This window comes from Miscanthus floridulus, chromosome 3 (assembly GCF_019320115.1).
Source record: "Miscanthus floridulus cultivar M001 chromosome 3, ASM1932011v1, whole genome shotgun sequence".
Taxonomy (NCBI): domain Eukaryota; kingdom Viridiplantae; phylum Streptophyta; class Magnoliopsida; order Poales; family Poaceae; genus Miscanthus; species Miscanthus floridulus.
Window position 1 is genome coordinate 58,990,939 of NC_089582.1, and position 19,552 is coordinate 59,010,490.

At 43.5% G+C, this 19,552-nt stretch overlaps 2 protein-coding genes across 2 annotated transcripts; both read right to left on the reverse strand.

Annotated features, from left to right (window-relative positions):
- Positions 1-1,517: 1,517 nt before the first annotated feature.
- On the reverse strand, positions 1,518-2,973 carry LOC136545823 (expansin-B11-like). Its single transcript, XM_066537799.1, has 2 exons — positions 2,602-2,973; positions 1,518-2,504 (listed from the first exon to the last, which is right to left on the reverse strand). Exons 1-2 carry the CDS (start codon positions 2,930-2,932, stop codon positions 1,867-1,869), a joined length of 969 nt encoding a protein of 322 aa, XP_066393896.1. The 5' UTR covers positions 2,933-2,973; the 3' UTR covers positions 1,518-1,866.
- Positions 2,974-17,289: 14,316 nt separating this feature from the next.
- On the reverse strand, positions 17,290-18,531 carry LOC136545824 (expansin-B11-like). The gene is made up of 2 exons (XM_066537800.1): positions 18,197-18,531; positions 17,290-18,105 (listed from the first exon to the last, which is right to left on the reverse strand). Exons 1-2 carry the CDS (start codon positions 18,498-18,500, stop codon positions 17,474-17,476), a joined length of 936 nt encoding a protein of 311 aa, XP_066393897.1. The 5' UTR covers positions 18,501-18,531; the 3' UTR covers positions 17,290-17,473.
- Between the last annotated feature and the right edge of the window lie 1,021 nt (positions 18,532-19,552).

The window sequence follows — 19,552 nt, forward strand, 5'->3', positions numbered from 1 at the left end:
ATCCAGTTGAGAACTCAAGCCGGCCGGGTGTACAACGGAAGCAAGCTTCTGTGTATATGTAGACAAATAAGTTGTGGTATTGATGATTCTTCTCTATAAAGCACTTTCATTAATAATTAGAGAGAGACAGAGAAGAGTACACCAATCAGTTCAGTTGTTGCGACATTCAAAGGTCCCTGCACAATTGTTGGGTTTCCTGGATGAACTGCACATGTCTGGTCTCCAGGATGCCAAGCCAAGCCAGCATATCAACAACAAAGGAAAATTCATTAAAAAAAACAACAAAGGAAATTTAATCAATCTGTAGAGCTAACAAAAAAAGGTTGTTTAGCAAAGGAAATGAAAGGAAATAGATAGGGTATCAAACACATACTGTGTCTACGGACTACGATAGTATCAAATCCAGAGTATTACCACGTTTTTTTTTCCACGCGGGCAAACCCATTTTCATTAGAGATAACGAAAATACACATAGTATTACCACGTAGCTTCCTAAGTCATTTTTTACTTCCACCGTCGACTAAAGTATATCGATTGAAAACACAATATTGATGTTCAAGGAACATATTTCCATAATACTGTATTTGACTCTATTTAAAGCAACACTACTATATTCTTATATAAATGTCTATAGTCAAATTATAGTGTGTACTAATGCCCTACGGACTAAACAGAGGGACATAGTCTAACAAGTTACATCCCCCTTTTCAAATTATAGGACGTTCTAACATTTTTAGAAACATAGGCAGTGTTCGGCTGGCTGGTTCACTTTTTTTCCAGTCGAAACAATGGTTTTCTCTCATAATATTTCAGCATGAACAGTAAATTCTAGCATGAACAGTGCCAGAATAATACCAGCCGAACACTCTCATAGTTTGTATGGATTTTATGTCAACAAGGGAAATTGCCTATCCTACAAACACGCTTCGTTGTCACCCCCCTCACCGTTACCATGCGGCATCAACTGTATAATCAGTAACAATGGAGAGCAAAGATTAATCCATATATAGCCTCTCTTAAATGGTGACGTGCCCGGCGGGTCAATTGGTTTTCCTAGGTGATTTGCAGGAGAAACGTATCTTTTTTCATTGTTGTTTGAAAAAAAAGGTGACGTGTCTCACTCTCACCATTGTGACAATACGTCTATGCTAAAATCGGTGCAATTGTAGTTCTTTCCTTAGTTAAACCGTTTAAAGTTTGATTAATTTTGTAGAAAAAAATCAATATTTATGACACAAAATAGATATACTATGAAAATATATTCCATTGTGAATTTGATGACATTTATTTGACATCGTAATTTTTGATATATTTTTTTATATAAACTTCATCAAATTTGAAATGCTTTGCAGTTTGCAACTCAGTAGGAGTACCTAGTCTTTGTAACCAGCAGGGTCATGTCTAGATTTTTAAGTGATTGATTCTCTCGCGTTTTAAGTGATTGCAGCTTCAAGCTATTTAACTGTAGTTGTAGCCTTCCATAACTGAGAAATACGGAATACAAACCATTCACTTAATTCATTTTTTCTGAATTCTTAAAGGATTGCAAATGTATACAAATTCAAAACTTAACTTGATGCATTGGCGCGTAACATTAGTCGCGCAGCTCTAACTTCTCTCTTTGGCTCTTTGCTTTCCACAACCACAACAGCACAACAGAGACCAACAAGGAAGGAATAAAATTTCAGTTACAGCACCAGCATTCACACATCACTAGGGGGATGCAGAGACCGTGTGGAGGGAGGGAAGAACTCCATTCCCTTCTTCAACTCCTCTTCTGACACACGGCCTCCGGCGAAACCCGGACGCACATTTCCCGCCTTAATTATGCACTGCTCCATTGCTTGGCAGCAGCAATTCATGGCCTCAGGGGTAGTTGACCAAGGAACGGTAGGTCTTGCCGGGCGTCCACGCTGCCGGGATGGCGTTGCTGGCGACGAGCACCCTGCCGGAGTCGGAGGTGAGCCGGAGCCCGAACGGCGCCCTGAGCCTCCTGCCGTTGTTGAGGCGCCACGTGGCGCCCCAGTTGTGCGTCATGGGCGTCCACGCGCTGCTGCCGGCCTCCATCAGGTCGACGGCGCTGAGGTCGCCGTCGTCGTCCTCGAACTCGATGAGCACGTTGAAGTAGAACGGGTTGGCGCCCTGGTCCACCTTGAACGCGACGTTCACGCCGGGGTACTTGCACGGCACCCTCCTGTACTGGATCCTCACGACGCCGCCGGCGCGGACCTTGTCGGCCATGCCGGGCCCGGCCTTCGCCATGGCGCCCATGGCCGTGCCGCTCATGTCGAAGTGGGCGACCTCGCCGGGGAACAGCCCGCCCGGGGACAGGTCGGTGATGACGACGGTCACCGGCTTGCCCGAGCAGGCCGCGTTGCTCGTGCATTTCACCTCGTAGCAGGCGCCGCAGCCCTCGCCTCCCCTGTACAGCGGCGCGCTCCCGGCGGCGATCATCGAGTCGAACGGCTGCTTCCCGACGGCAGTCTGGTACCCGCACGCGCCGCCTGTAAGTATTCACAATTAATTAATTTCAACGATATCAATCCAATGCACGTTACATAATTAAGTAATTTGGCATCGACATGAGGGCATGTCACTAACCTTCACCGCCGTCGCCGTTAGGGGCGCCGTAGTACGTGGCACCGGCGCCGGACAGCCAGCCGCCGGAGCCATAGACGGTGGAGGGCGACGAAGGGGTAGCGGTGTGGTTGGTGTGGGACTTGGCTGCAGTGGCCGGCTTGTGGCTACCTTTGACAGCAGGCGCCGCCGCCAGCTTGTGGACGGCTCTGGCTGCAGGCGCCTGCCTGTGGCTGATCGGCTTTGTCTTGGGCTTGGGCTTGCTGAGCTTGCGGCTGCTGCAAGCAATGGGGCTCACTAGAAGTGAGAGCACGACCACTGTAGCCAGCAGTAATGTGCATAGCTTCGCCGCCATTGTTCTGCTGAGCTAGCTAGATAAGAGATCTGCTGAGCTAGCTCGATTTGTTCTGTTGCAGCAGTGGGCACGAGAGGGATATTTATAGGCCACTTTGAGGAAGGGATTGATGCACAACAACTTTGGGGGACGATTCTATACCGGTCGATTGAAATTATTGGGGGAGAACGTGACGAGTTGGTGGTGTGCAGTGGAAAAAGTCCAAGCCAACCACTGCTTTAGTTTCTACTAATAAGCACGAGTAGGGAAATTTAATCTGCAAGTGCGTACTTGTAGGCGAATGAATTTAATCTGCAAGTGCGTACTTGTAGGTGAATGCCCTTCCAGTAGTTCGGGGCTTTAGAGCTCAAAACATTATTGTACAATGCAAGTTGCGTACTATCAGTAAGCATAGAACTTTATAACCGTGTCTAAAGGTGTGTTTGGTTGGTCCATTATCTTCTCACTCCTCACTTTTTTCAATTGGTTTGTGAAATGGAATGAGTCGATTCATCACCACCTTATTCCATACAAGCTAATAATTAGTATATGCATGAGGAATGAGTTGATTCCACCAAAATTCATGTCATGAACTCATGACTCATCATCTCATGAAGCATGGGGTAACTCCCCAAACCAAACACACCATAAGAGAATGACCTGGTACAATTTCGAATGGAGGGGGTAGTAATGTAAAAAGCAATTTACAAACTATAGTTTAAAAGAAGTTACAATTAGTTTAAGCATACTGATTATAATTTTTAAGGCTGATGGTCTAAATAAACTAAACTCTTGGAGAGAAAACTATCTGTCGTAATATAATAATACAAATGGTGTAAACATTAAAAAAAATTAGCATATAAAAGCATATATGTGTGAAAATGAAATCTTTTAAACAACCTTTTATAATTTTTACTAGAGACGAGGAGACAAGCTAGCTATATCCCTCCACAAATTTTCAGTGACAGACTCAATTTAAATAAAAAAGTAAAAAAAAACTATCTTAAAACTACTAATTGGAGGTCTCGAATGGACCCTCAATGCACATGGAAAAAGATAAATCCTAGAACTTCTCACAAGAATCATAAACATCCTATCTTTAATTTGGTGACTCCAATCATCATCACAAATGCACATCATGCCTTTAATTTGTTGACTCAAATACCAATAACAGACACGGGATCTACTATCTTTTCCATTTTTGCTATTATGAAACATACATGAAGTAACAATCCATCCCATGGGGACTGATTGATCCAAATTGACCCTAGGGTGAGAGTAAAACCCCCACTATATCACATCAACACATAAATGGGTCATCATTTACCTAATTCAAACTAGGTCAAATACCACATACACTCCTCCCCTCAAAGGGCACAACGTCCTCATCAACCCAATGCATACACAATAGAGGAAATGATGATGAGGAATGAACCCTCTTAGCACAGGTTACTGTGCATTTTAATGTTGGCATATGTGCCATGCCATGCACCATAAGCGACATGTATGTGCCCCCGCACATGTGCCATGACATGCGGCATGAACGACATGTATGTGCCCCTAAATCACACACATATGTGTCCACTAAGGTTGACTCTGATGCCACTTATAAGGCCCCAAAGTCTAAACATATTACATCTACTCTACATACCGAACTGAACCCCCCCCCCCCCCACCGCATCAACAAACAAACATGCCACCTTTGTGCTATTCAAACTATGCTAGATGTCATAAGGTCGAGTCCACCTTGAACTCGGACATGACGTCCTCCGCCGCTACCACCACCTCAACCTCCAGAAAACACTTCCACCTATATCGTCTCTTCCTCTTTATCACCATCATTCGCATTGCCTCTCTTCCTTGTCCTTTTTCATCTCTTGAGGGCTTCTTTGGATGTATTCATATCCACCTCAATCCACATATATCAGAGTGGATTGGGGTGAAAGTTAAACTAAGTTTCATCACAATCCACTCTAACACACATGGATTGAGGTGAATACAAGTGCATCGAAACAAGGCCTGATTTAGTAATGGCAACTCTAACTTGATGGAGTTGTTCTCCAAGATGTCCTCCTCCAAATCTGACATGTCAAGCAGCTCTGAATCCCAAAGGAGTTCCTCCAGCTCCTCCCCTTCGTCCTAGTGCGATCCTCCCCTTCGTCCTTGTGCGATCACCAAATCTCCTCTCCCGTTGAGCTCTCAATTGTTTAGGCATGTAGCCACACTCGATCTGAATAGTGACATCTCAAGAATGGAAAAGGTGTTATTTTTTCGGGCAATATGTCCTCCAGGAGATATAATCATGGTTTGGCAATGTCTTTCACAAGATCAACTATTTCGATGCCCTATAGCTAAAACCACAAAGTTAGTGATGACCTATGGTACTTTTTTTCCATAAGCAAATTTGCTAGTATTCTTGTGGTTCGATATTTTTCCAGTTTAATAGTTGAAAAATATTTTACCAAAAAAAATCAGATACGGACTGTTTCCTGTTTTCTGATCACTTATTTCTGTATAGCAACTCCAAATCCACTTGTTTTTAAAAATAAATTGGTGGTGGCTCTTATTAGTTTTTTACTTAGGCCAGAATCCCAAGCTCACTTTAGTCAAGAAGCCTAGTCCTGCACTTGATCCATGTAAATAATGTTTTAAAACAGAGATCAGTTGAAGTCAAAATGATGCTTATATCCTTGTTAACAATTGTCTACCTTACACTGCTTAAGTCCTAACATACAAACAGGCACTACCGGAAACCGGCACTTTGCCGAGTGTCTGAGGCTTTGCCGAGTGTATTTTATCGGGCACTCGGCAAAGACGGTCTTTGCCGAGTACCAAATAAAATACACTCGGTAAAAAAAAAACACTCGACAAAATGCGTCTTTGCCGAGTGCCTTTTTTCTGGCACTCGGCAAATATGTATTTTGCCGAGTGCTATTTTTTGGCACACGGCAAAATGCGTCTTTGCCGAGTGCCTTTTTTCTGGCACTCGGCAAATATGTATTTTGCTGAGTGCTATTTTTTGGCACACGGCAAAATGCGTCTTTGCCGAGTGCCTTTTTTCTGGCACTCGGCAAATATGTATTTTGCCGAGTGCTATTTTTCGGCACACGACAAAATGCGTCTTTGCCAAGTGCCTTTTTCTGGCACTCGGCAAATATGTATTTTGCCGAGTGCCTTTGTTTTGGCACTCGGCAAAGAGGCATTTTGCCGTGTGCATTTTGTTTGGCCCTCGGCAAATCAGTTTTTCAAAGCAATTTTTGAGGCCCTAAATGAATTCAAATGAAAAACTTTTCAACTACAAAGTTGTATAACTTCTCAAGATCTACAAAGTTTATTTTGGTCATTTCTTCATTTGACAAAGCGACAATAACGTTGTTCATAAAATCTACATCTCTCATATTAGTTTCATGAAAGTAGAAGAGAGATATATAAGATTTGTGAACAATGTTACTATCACTATGTCGGATGAACAAATGACCAAAATAAACTTTGTAGATCTTGAGAAGTTATGAAATTTTGTAGTTGGCAACATTTTGATTTGAAAATCATCTTGTCATGCAAAAACGACGTTTGAATTTGAAAATTTTAAAATTTGAATTTTTTAAAAGACCTCAGATGGAAAAACTTCCTAAATAAAAATTGTAGATCCCCAAAAGTTATGAAACTATGTAGTTGACACCTTTTTGATTTGAAATCATCTTATCATGCAAAACTAAGTTTGAATCTCTCAAATTTGAAATTCGAATTTTTCAAACGACCTCGGATGTAAAAACTTCCTAAATGAAAATTGTAGATCTCGAAAAGTTATGAAACTTTGTAGTTGACCACTTTTTGATTTGAATTCGTTTAGGGCCTCAAACAAGCAATTTACTCTCGGTTTAGTATAATATATGAGGATAGATAACGTAATCTAGACACAAGTGACAGTGTAGTGCAGTAGTAGAGCAGCAGACACGCGAGGGAGAGGTCGTGAGTTTGAATTCCGCCGGCCGCGTTAGCCGCGAATTTAGCGCAAAAAATGCATCGACTTCGATGAAGACGGGCGGGCGCTGGCTGGTGGCGGCCTCCCCCGAATTTTTTTTTTGAAAAAATTTACTATTATTTTTGGGTTTTTTCGCATTTTCATTTTGCCGAGTGTAAATCTTTGCTGAGTGCTTTTCCGGCCGACAAAAAGCACTCGGCAAAGAAGCCTTTGCCGTGAAGGAATATGCCGACAGCTCTTTGCCGAGTGCAGCACTCGGCAAAACACGCGTCTACTGTAGTGTTCTGAACTGGATACTTAATGCCGATTGAACAGTGCATCACATGTGAGTATAACGAATCAAGGCCTTTTTTGCCGCCCAGCTACACTTGTGCTATGTCTGAGTTTTCTGCCTGCTTTCTTTCTTGAAAATCCAGTCCCTGGTTAAGGTAAACTAAGTTGCATTAACAGAAGTGATAATTTATTCATTCAATTTACTTCTCTCTCAATTTTCCTATGTTTGTCTATGGCCTTAGAAGAATATATGTCTCATAATGTTTATCTTGTAAGGTTTCCACTCTTCTTATGGGCAGTACCATGCCAAGTTAGGTACACCCATCTGATTTTCTTTTTGTTAGTGTGGCAAATAATTCAAAAAGTGATAGAAGTAATCTTTTATTATGCAAGATGGAACTTCTAAAGGCATGTGTGCAATGTAACTTACCCCAGCATGGTTAGTAAGGGTAGATGTCAATAATTAGGCCTCATTTGGCACAACTCCAAACAGCTCCGGATGTTTGCTACAATGTGTGGAGAAGTTGGAGCTGGTGAAACAAAAACTATTGGTTTCATCGGCTCCTAGTTCATTTTTGAGGAAAGATAAAAGCTAGTCCTTAAAGTTCACAAAAAAAACTAGAGCTCCACCAAACCGCACCTTAGTTGGTGTAAACTCTACAATGTACCAAGTATTAAGGTAAGATCCACAACGTAAAAAAGGCCCCAGCTCAATAACTTCTGCTTATCCTCACCCTCTAATCCATTCTCTCATAAGATGTGCCTCCTTCCTTCGCCCACACAGCTACACAACACCTCTCTGTCTCGCCCTACTATGTCTCCACCACCACATAGACCTTGTGCTCTAGCACACTCAACCTCAAGAGAGCTCGGGCAGCACTACTAAAAAAAGATTTTAGGAGACATCTAAATTTATTAACAGAGTCAGATACAAATTGTAACCGTCTTCTAAAATGCTCAGCCATTTTAAAGGATGGTCAGCCTATTTACATAGACGGGCAAAATTTTAGTGCCTCCCAAAATCAATTAATAGAGGCCGTCCTCGGAAGAGATCCGCCTCGGAAAAAATGGCCATTTCAAAGGCGGGCCTCTTAAAAGGCCCATCTATGCTAAAATTGGCAAGCCCACAATGTAATTCTAAAAAAAAAGTTAGAAACCTTAGAGTATATAATCAGATCCCTTCTCCCTCTCTCTTATTTCGCTCTCCCTCTCTCAGTCACACGCACCCGAGAGCTCCCTTCTCTGTCACTCTCTCTCTATGGTGGCGATAGAGTGAGGGGCATAGAGCCGGGATGGAAGCAGGGCGTGGTGTCTTCGGCGACCGCAGCGGCCCTGGGAGCCCCTCTGGCGGCGGCAAGATTGGTGCGGCACTAGCGTGAGGGGATCCGGCGGCTTCTCCTTAGCGCGAGGAGATCCGGGGACGATGATGGTATCCTCGACATCCATGGCGAGCGGATCTACGTCGAGCGTCTAGATCTAAGCGGCGGTGGCGGCGTGTGCACGGATCCGACGAGCAGCAACTGCAGCGCACGTGGATCTGGCGAGCTGCGGTGGCGGTGCGTTGAGGGGCTCACCATTTTTTATTTTTTTTATTTATTTATAGAGGTGGGCATGTACCTACCTCTGTAGATCTTGATTTACGCAAGTGTCGTAGTGGAGATGGACTATTTGCCTGCCTCAAAAATCATTTTGGCCGTCTCAGAAAATTGTGACCGTAGTGGTGCAGATCCGGCCACGAGCCACCATGCTTCCTCTATACTCTTGTGTGTGGATCTAACAGCTTATGGATCCAGCCACCACACCTCTTGTTGTGGTCGTGGAACCGCTGATTGAGCTCCAAGGCAGAGTCGCTTGTGGTAGTGAGGCTAGGTGGAGGAAGTCTCCCGCTGCGTGACTGCGTGTGCATATATCTAGGATCGATTATTAATTACCAGGTTCCACAACGGCACATAATGTGGTGGCAGGAGGGGCATCATAAAGAGAGAGGAAGACATAAAACATAATGTATGTATGTATGAATGGACATCTATTCATATCGAACAACAATGCATTCTTCTCCACCTTGCTTAGCCTCAACATCACCTTTTGGTCATACCTCTAACTTGCATTCGGTTTCCCACCTCTAGTTTGGGGTTATTGTTGGGCCTCCGACAATATGCTGAAGACAGTAGAGTGGGCGGTGTGTTTGCCTGACAGGTGGACCCTATTGTATCGGTCATTAGCTGAGTCGGTTAGCATTGTGGGCCCGTGTGATTAGCTGGCATTACTGCCTTGCAACCGCTGGCGGATATATAAGCCAGACGGAGCGTATCGCAAGGGGTATGAAATGAACTCTGAAACCTGAACTTCTGAACCTTCCCTCTATTACCAAACTACTTGCTGTTCATGCTATCGATCCCAAATTCCCTGTATTCTCCCTTTGATTCCATCCAATTCTTCAAATATCGGTACAATTAGCTATGATGGCTAGCTAGTTGGTAAACAACTAGTTGACGACTTGGCTAAAAAATTATCTCAACTATTAGTCTTCCTGTTTGGATGAATTAGAGTTAATTTTGACTAATTTTTAGCTAGCTAGCAAAGCTAAAAAAATAGCCCATGTATTAGTCTTCCTTTTTGGATTCACTTGAGCTACTTTTTGACTAATTTTTAGCTAGCTAGCAATTAGCTCTTGTATCAAACATGCCCTAAGAGATGTTACTGATAACCTGCTTATGGCTTATTTGGATACAAGAGCTAATTGCTAGCTAGCTAAAAATTAGTTAAAATTAGTCGTAGTGCATCCAAACATGAAGGCTAATAGGTGGTGTAATTTTTAGCTATGTTTAATAACTAGTTGTTAGCCAACTAAGTAGTCAATCTTCACTAATTTGAACTTCATTTAACTTAACTAATAACTATCCCTAGATCATGAGAAACAACCTCTAAGTTTATAGCCGGCTTACACACAAGAAAGAAACTTATGAGAGAGACAAGTAGACGATATATTAATAATGAAGAGCTAACTACTATATGGGTGGGCTGAGAATGGGCTGCAAAGATCTTTACAACCAGCAGCGGATTGTATTATTAGCTTTGCTCTAAGTTTATAGCCGGCTTAGATATAAGAACCCACAAACTTTATGAGAAAGACAATAGGCCGTGTATTAATAGTAAAGAGCTAAGTACTATATAGATGGGTTGAGAGATAGACTACAAAGATACTTACCACCAGCATACGTCTGTATTATTAGCATCGCTCTAACACAACATGAAAACTATCTCTTCGATAACGGTGGCGATGTCGTTCACCGTCCAAGGATTTGGATAAAGAAATGGAACCACACGTGATAGGTTCGTTAGGATAGCACGGTCGTTGGACGACGAAGAAGAATCGCTGGCCACCTTCATTTGATTCCCCCCTTTTTCAGATGCATGGTTGGCTAGTTCATCATTCTCTCAACTTTATTCATACGAGCTAACGAGACCACCACGCCGTACCTGTCGTGCACTTGCAGTGCGACCCAAATGCACCGATCATTCTCAAATGCCAGGAAGGAGAATGTTTGAATGTCTCTTTTTTATTATTACAAGAAAAGGAAAATGAGAGTGTGTGATTGCAGCATCATCCTGCGTTTACGACTATGCACTCTGCACCTGACACTTTGCACACAATCAAAACTGAATGATCTGAATCATGTGCCATGTGATCTGTCAATGCGATGAACCACTTTATCCAGAGGGGCCGGGGATGCAAACAGTATAATGGTATCATGTCTTTGCAAGAGCTTCTGCGGTGTTCAGCGCTGCATTGCATCAAATTTATACTTTTAATTAGTGGCTGGTAGCGCTAAGCAACTCTCTTGCCATGCTATGTAACTTATATTTTCTAAGAGCAATTATTTTATAAAGGAAGATTTTAATAAAATTTTCACGCATGTTGCCTCGAGTTGATACAAATTCTTAAAAATATTTTTTCCGACCTCTAGAACCACACACACTCTAGTGGCTAGCAAATATCAATCCAAAGACCAGAATACCACACATGTGCTTGAAACAAGATAACCTTAGTCATCTGCAGCGGCGGATCCAGGAAATATTTTAGGGGGGACTGAACAACACTGCTGCTCGATCTTAAGTCTCAGCCCCCCTACACTATAGAACTTTGCCTAAAAATTCATAGGGGCTCTACAGTAATTTGCACTTTGAGAATAAAAAAAGGAAAGAAAGTCCAGCCGGACAGCATACGCAGGGATGGGCAGGGGAGTCAGAGAGACAGCGATGCACCAGGGACTGTGTGAGATGAGCGACGAGTTCGTCGCTACCTGCTCAACTTTTCACATTCTCTCTCTGCGCCCTTACTAGTTGCTACCCTATATATAGTAGCCGTTGTTGGACCAGATAATAATCGTTTGCTTCTCCTCCTTCTCTCTTTATGATGCCCCTCCTGCCACCACATTGTGTGTCGTTGTGGAACCAGGTAATTAATAATCGAACCTAGATGTGTGCACACGCAGTCACGCAGCGGGAGACTTTCCTCCACCTAGCCTCACTACCACAAGCGACTCTGCCTTGGAGCTCAATCAGCGGTTCCACGACCACAACAAGAGGTGCGGTGGCTGGATCCATAAGCTGTTAGATCCGCACACAAGAGTATAGAGGAAGCATGGTGGCCCGTGGCCGGATCTGCACCACTACGGTCACAATTTTCTGAGACGGCCAAAATGATTTTTGAGGCAGGCAAATAGTCCGTCTCGACAACGACACTTGCGTAAATCAAGATTTACAGAGGTAGGTACATGCCCACCTCTATAAATAAATTAAAAAATAAAAAATGGTGAGCCCATCGATGGGCCTGCTGAGCCCATCAATGTGCCGTCACCGCAGCTCGTCGGATCCGTGCACATGCCGCCACCGCCGCTTAGATCTAGACGCTCGATGTAGATCCGCTCGCGATGGATGTCGAGGACACCATCATTGTCGTCGGATCTCCTCGCGCTAAGGAGAAGCCACCGGATCCCTTCACGCTAGTGCCGCACCAATCATGCCGCCGCCAGACGGGCTCCTAGGGACGCTGCGGTCGCCGAAGACACCACGCCCTGCTTCCATCCCGGCTCTGTGCCCCTCACTAGATCGCCGCCATATATAGAGAGAGAGAGAGAGTGAGAGAGAAGGGATCTCTCGGGTGCGTGTGGCTGAGGGAGGGAGAGCGAAATAAGAGAGAGGGAGAAGGGATCTGATTATATACTCTAAGGTTTCTAACTTTTTTTTGAGAATTACATTGTGGGCTTGCCAATTTTAGCATAGATGGGCCTTTTAAGAGGTTCGCCTCTGAAATGGCCCCTTTTTTCCGAGGCGGATCTTTTCGGAGGACTGCCTCTGTTAATTGATTTTGGGAGGCACTAAAATTTTGCCCGTCTATGTAAATAGGCTGACCATCCTTTAAAATGGCTGAGCATTTTAGAAGACGGTTACAATTTGTATCCGACTCTGTTAACAAATTTAGATGTCTCCTAAAATCTTTTTTTAGTAGTGCTGCCCGAGCTCTCTTGAGGTTGAGTGTGCTAGAGCACAAGGTCTATGTCGTGGTGGAGACGTAGTAGGGCGAGACAGAGAGGTGTTGTGCAGCTGTGTGGGCGAAGGAAGGAGGCACATCTTATGAGAGAATGGATTAGAGGGTGAGGACAAGCAGAAGTTATTGAGCTGGGGCCTTTTTTACATTGTGGATCCTACCTTAATACTTGGTACATTGTAGAGTTTACACCAACTAAGGTGCGGTTTGGTGGAGCTCTAGTTTTTTTTGTGAACTTTAAGAAGGACTAGCTTTTATCTTTCCTCAAAAATGAACTACGAGCCGATGAAACCAATAGTTTTTTTTCACCAGCTCGAACTTCTCCACACATTGTAGCAAAGATCCGGAGCTGTTTGGAGTTGTGCCAAATGAGGCCTAATATTGACATCTACCCTTTCTAACCATGCTGGGGTAAGTTACATTGCACACATGCCTTTAGAAGTTCCATCTTGCATAATAAAAGATTACTTCTATCACTTTTTGAATTATTTGCCACACTAACAAAAAGAAATTCAGATGGGTGTACCTAACTTGGCATGATACTGCCCATAAGAAGAGTGGAAACCTTACAAGATAAACATTATGAGACATATATTCTTCTAAGGACATAGACAAACATAGGAAAATTGAGAGAGAAGTAAATTACATGAATAAATTATCACTTCTGTTTATGCAACTTAGTTTACCTTAACCAGGGACTGGATTTTCAAGAAAGAAAGCAGACAGAAAACTCAGACATAGAACAAGTGTAGCTGGGCGGCAAAAAAGGCCTTGATTCGTTATACTCACATGTGATGCACTGTTCAATCGGCATTAAGTATCCAGTTCAGAAAGCCGAGTATTGAACCTTTTAGAATTTGAACAGTTCAATTGATAAATAGAGCACCAACCGTTTGTGGCCACAATCAAGCCTCACTTGCTTTTGTCTGCTTTTCTTGAGACCTGCATCTGCTATGGTCTCCAATAAGCCAGCACATCATAACGCCGAAATTACAAGTTCACAAAATAAAATGTTGAAACCAAAGAAAATTATATGATGGAATATCTAACATATAGCTATAGTACTTGAAGCGGCAAGGATCAATTAAAGAGATTCCATTGAGAATTGGTCGGTTGTCAGGTTATCCATAGAGTCCATTACATTTGCTGATGCGTTTTCCTGTCTCCAATTGCAATTTAGGTCTTCTTTACCCCGTGGATTAGACGCTTTGCAGAATTGATATTGTACCTAGCTACCCAGGGAAGAAGCCACTGTCTCGAGAGTCGGCAGCCTGAAAATATTAGACGGTTGTTGATCCTATTTTTCACATGGTATGATGACTTCCTTTGTTGGAATTTCAGTGTAGCGTTCGCTTTTCTCATTATCTTGTGACAATTTTTAATATTTTTTCAGATTCAGAAGCAATTCATGCATTATATTTACCTTCATTTTTTCACATGAACGCATAATATCTTAATTTTCCAATGCGTGCTTCTGACCACCTCCGAGTGCAATCTCCACTGGCGCCGACGCCGACGCTTCTGAATGTGATGTTGCACTCACCCTCCTCTCCAGCGGGTGCTCAGCACTCGATGGGGTGCAGCGGCGTGGGGTGATCAGCGCTCGGCAGTGTACAATGGCGAGGGGCAGGAGGTGAAGTGGCGGGGCCCGAGGGTGATGGGGGGGGGGGGGGGGGGGGGGGGGGGGGGGCGTTGAGGCGAGCACTAGCCAAGCCTGTCTCTGCTGATAAAATGTGTATATACGATCTCATAAATAATATGCTAACATTGATTTTGACTATAACAATCATCAATTTGATATAGGCAATACATGTCATATTGCGAGTTATCTTTATCAGCGGATCCACTTATGTTATTTTGATTTGCCCATTCAACATTCTTTTCTTTGCCATATCTTTTGACAAGTTTTCCAATCAGTGAGTGTATATTTATTTTTTATATCAAAGAACTTGTCATTGTTATGGATATCTATAGTGTGACCTCAAAACAAGCCACATAACTTCTCCCACTATTTTAATAATTTCTAATATTAAGGTACTCATCTTATTCTATAAATGGGCACATACCATTGGTGTTGCCTTGTCAATATATACTAAGATTTTCTTTAGGTTATGTCTATGGAAATTATCTTAATATTCCAATATCGAATTATGCATGTAGTTTAAGCTCCCATATTCTTATAGGAATTTTTCATTTAGCTATGCTCATTTTTAATATTTTGATTAATCAATAAGTGTTGTAAATATACAGTCTATACGAGTACATATTTAAGGTCATCTTTGATAGCACAAAAATACATAGATTGGACTAACAAAAATGATGCTAAAAGAAATATGCTTTGATAGACAAATCCTTCCACACACGCGCGCGCACATGTTCACATTGAATATATCATCTAGTCTCTTTGCTCTCACCCGTTCCATGCAAAATAACCGAGCCTTGTTTAGCTATTTGGTGTCTTTTATATATATACCATCACACATGTGAACAAATGATTCTAAATACATTTATATGTCAATTGAACTTTTCAAGTTAGGCCACTTCGGTGAATGACACGCCTCTCTTAGTATATACTGTATCAAACAATCTTTTAGTTAATAGAGAAGCCTCTAAATATTGCTTTCAGTTGCAATTTATATATAAAAAAAACTACAACCTCTATTCTAAATTATAAGTCACTTTGACTTTTTTGGTACATTGAATCTGCTATGTATCCAGCTGATATAACACATATCTAGATACATAGTAAATTTGATATACCAAAAAAAGTCAGAGCGACTTATAATTTGAAAGAGAGGGAGTACTTAAGAGTTCCTCAAAGCTAGGCCAGTTTGGTGACTAACAAGTTTTAATTATCATAAATACTTATTTTGCAATTTAGAATTTCTTGAATATATGGTACTTTTGAGACAGGCCACTTTGTGACCAATAAGCTCCGGTCATAAGAAGCATTGGACTAACATAATAATTGTAATGTGTCCACAAGGTCACACACATACACACACATCTATTTATATTTATACGTGATGAAGGGTTGTATTGAATCACCATGTCTCTTCATAAAGCAATACATTACATCCTTTCATGAGTTGTCATGTGCTTTCAATGTGTTCATTCAATAATAGGTATCCTTTCAGTAGCAGACAACCGTGCATGAATAGATGTCCATTCATTCATACATAAACACATTTGATGCGGATCAAAGGGAGAGAAGAAGGTTTTAAACCCAATAATTCCAATTTTTTTAGTCCAGCTATCATCACACTAGAACACTAATAAATAAAATTCATCAATAAATTACATGTCACATTTATGAATAAATTATTCTTACACCTCACTCTTATTTATAGGTTTTCGAACATATCCCAAACTATCCTTAGTGAAACACTAGCCTACCAACCCACTTAGGGGAAATGAGTTAGAAAAGACATAAAACATAATGTACATATCGAACAACAATGCATTCTTCTCCACCTTGCTTAGCCTCAACATCATCTTTTGGTCATACCTCTAACTTGCATTCGGTTTCCCACCTCTAGTTTGGGGTTAGAATCAAATAATCCTTACGCCCACATTTTCGAGGAAAAAACCACTAAACTCTTCATGATGTTGATGCTATCCAATTTGTCAATGCATGAGCCACGTCGATGTGGCTTTTGGCCGTGCTATTCCTACCACTTTGCCACACTGTCATATCTGTTATTTGCATCACCTTACCTCTCAACCTTGCCATACTCCTCACTCGGAGCACCGTCTTTGTCAACTCCAACAGGGTGTCTCCTCTACCACTACCTCCATTGGCGACACCATCACCCATTCATGTACCATCAAAGGAAACCACTCTGCATTATCACCTATACCACCCACCTATTGTCTCTGCCACCACCCCAATGGCGATGGCCCTACTGCCCTACTTTCTTCCCACCAATAGCTTCACATAGCAGCATTGGAAATATGAAAACTCAAACTTCCTTCTGCAACCATAAACCCTAATGGCAGCTAAGTGCTATCCACTTCTTACTTCCATCATCCTTCCCTTTCTTCTTTTGTTTTTTAGCAAATACACATGGGGATTCTCATTTTAGCTTAGGTAAAACAAAAAAAAACTCTTGTCTTAGATTTTCTGTTATAAAAAGATGGTATTTACTTGTTTTTCTTGTGAAACAAAGTAGAGATGTAAACACTCACATACACACACATACCCTCACCCCTAATAAGAACGCACGCACACACATCCTACAAATTAACTAGGCATGTATATTTTAAGGTTGACGAAGTCACTACATGTGTCTCATTGTTGGCAACATGTTTGTAGTTTTAGCTACTTGGTGTTTAAGATTTTTTGTTGTTGTAAATCTAATGAAAATAACCAAAATTGTAATGCCATTTCTCACAATTCTGATGAAAGGTCAAGTTGCAGTGTACAAAACGGCAAAAACGTCAAAGCACATATAACATGCATTGGCATGCAACGTTAGTCACAACTCAAATAAGCTTCTCTCTTTCCTCAAGTATAGGAGTATAATAGTAAAACTCAAATCAAGATGAAGAATCAAATTACAGGCATGATTTGACTCACACCATCACACATCACTAGGGGACTGCGCGGAGACCATCCAGGGAGGGAAGAACGCTATTCTCTTCTTCAACCTCCTCTTCCTCTTCTGACTTGTGACACCAGTACACCACCGCCTCTCGCAACACCCGGACGCACATTACGTCATTACCCGCCATCCACTTGTCGGGATTCCTCTTTTCAGGGGTAGTTGACCAAGGAACGGTAGGTCTTGCCGGGCTTCCACGCGGCCGGGATGGCGTTGTTGGCGACGAGCACCCTGCCGGAGTCAGAGGTGAGCCGGAGCCCGAACGGCGCATTGAGCTTCCTGCCGTTGTTGAGGCGCCACGTCGCTCCCCAGTTGTGCGCCATGGGCGTCCAGACGCTGCTGCCAGCTTCCATCAGGTCGACGGCGTTGAGGTCGCCGTCGTCGTCCTCGAACTCGATCAGCACGTCGAAGTAGAACGGGTTCGCGCCCTGGTCCACCTTAAACGCGACGTTCACGCCGGGGTACTTGCACGGCACCCTCCTGTACTGGATCCTGAGCACGCCGCCAGCGCGGAGCTTGTCCTCCATGCCGGGCCGCGCCATGGCGCCCATGGCGGTGCCGCTCATGTCAAAGTGCTCAACCTCGCCGGGGAACAGGTCGCCAGGGGATTGGTCGGTGATTACGATGGTCACGGGCTGGCCGGAGCACGCGGCGTTGGTCGTGCATTTCACCTCGTAGCAGGCGCCGCAGCCCTCGCCACCCCTGTACAGTGGCGTGCTCCCGGCGGCGATCATCGAGTCGAACGGCTTCTTTCCGACGGCCGTCTGGTAGCCGCACGCGCCGCCTGCATATATTCCGATGCACGGTGCACACGATAAGCCACCGATGACGAAGAAAAATACTGGGAGTAGCGCAGAGTCAACAGCTGTACTAACCGTCGCTCCCGTCGCCGTTGGTCGCGCCGTAGTACGTGGCGCCGGCGCCCGACAGCCAGCCACCGGCGTAGACAATCGGCGATGGCGTGGTTGTAGCGGTGTGGTTGCTGCGGGGAGGCTTGGCCGCCACAGGCGCCGGCTTGTAGCTGACCGGTTTTGGCTTTGGCTTGGGCGCAGTCACCGGCCGCCTGTGGCTGGCCGGCTTTGGCTTGGGCTTGTTGAACTTTCGGGTGCAGGCAATGGGGCTCACTAGGAGTGAGAGGACCACCACTGCGGCCAACAGCGAAGTGCAAAGCTTCGCCATTGCTGCTCTTTTTAAGCTCGGATTTCACAGCTTTCAGAGGAGCTAGTATGCTCGACTGTTCTTCCGTGAGCTGAAACAGTGGCCACGATGTGGTATTTATAGGGCACATCAAGAGCTTTGGGGACGATTCTACCGGTCAAATTATTGGGGAGAACGTGGCAAGTTGCTATGTTAGCCGGAAGGGCCTAAACCATTTTTTAATCTGCCAGTACCAAATGGTTAGTGTTGCGATCGAAGATCACCTCGAAATGGGATGTGAATACACAATTGGAGAATGGCTTATACACATCAAGGGTACAATTCAAAAATACGTGTAGACAACTTTAGTCCGTTTAAGTGCTAATGTTACTGTCAAAGCCTACAAACACATTATGACCCCACCGCAGAGTATGGGTTGTGCGCCACTGAGATGACATTTAAATGATCACCTCACAAACGTTCTTCTGCTATCCTGAGTGGGGTATTAAACGTGCCAATGCCTTGTGGAGGGGTCACTAGGGTTAGGAGAAGGGTGTGGGCCAAAAAAGGCTATCCCTAAGTTCATATTGCCTAAAAACCAACCGGATCACACTAACATTGAAAGCAGAGAGCGCCTTAGATCTGGCGTGGCTTCGTCTTCACAAACCTTCTTCCAGTACCTCTCGTGCACCATCCTAACTATGAAAGGTAAGGTATATTTGCAGGGCCTTCTCCTAGAAAGAGGAATCCTCCTAGGAAAGCTCGAAGGAAGAATAATTTAGAATGAAGCGATTTCTGGACATGGCGGTCTACAACAATTTAATGAAGCCATTTTTGTACATGGGTTTAATTCCTCCGTACGTGGGACTACAAAAGCGCATTCATGGGGTCTATTTACAACCAGAAGCAATGGGGATAACGAGATCTGATGGGGGAGAATCAAGAAATCAAGGATAGGTGGATCCAGTGGCGTAGGTCACTGCCAAATCATGGATCAACCTAGCAGTGATATTGTGTTGCCATTGCCGAGTCAGAACACAACTTGGCATTGGCATATCACTAGCAGGTGGCCTGGCCTAGCATTGATATCCCCT

Excerpts from the sequence above, each read along its gene's own strand:
- LOC136545823 (XM_066537799.1), bottom strand. The coding sequence starts at position 2,932 with ATGGCGGCGAAGCTATGCACATTACTGCTGGCTACAGTGGTCGTGCTC. Across the intron at positions 2,505-2,601 it reads TAACGGCGACGGCGGTGAAG|GCGGCGCGTGCGGGTACCAG; the intron begins GTTAGTGACATG and ends GAATACTTACAG.
- LOC136545824 (XM_066537800.1), bottom strand. The coding sequence starts at position 18,500 with ATGGCGAAGCTTTGCACTTCGCTGTTGGCCGCAGTGGTGGTCCTCTCA. Across the intron at positions 18,106-18,196 it reads CAACGGCGACGGGAGCGACG|GCGGCGCGTGCGGCTACCAG; the intron begins GTTAGTACAGCT and ends GAATATATGCAG.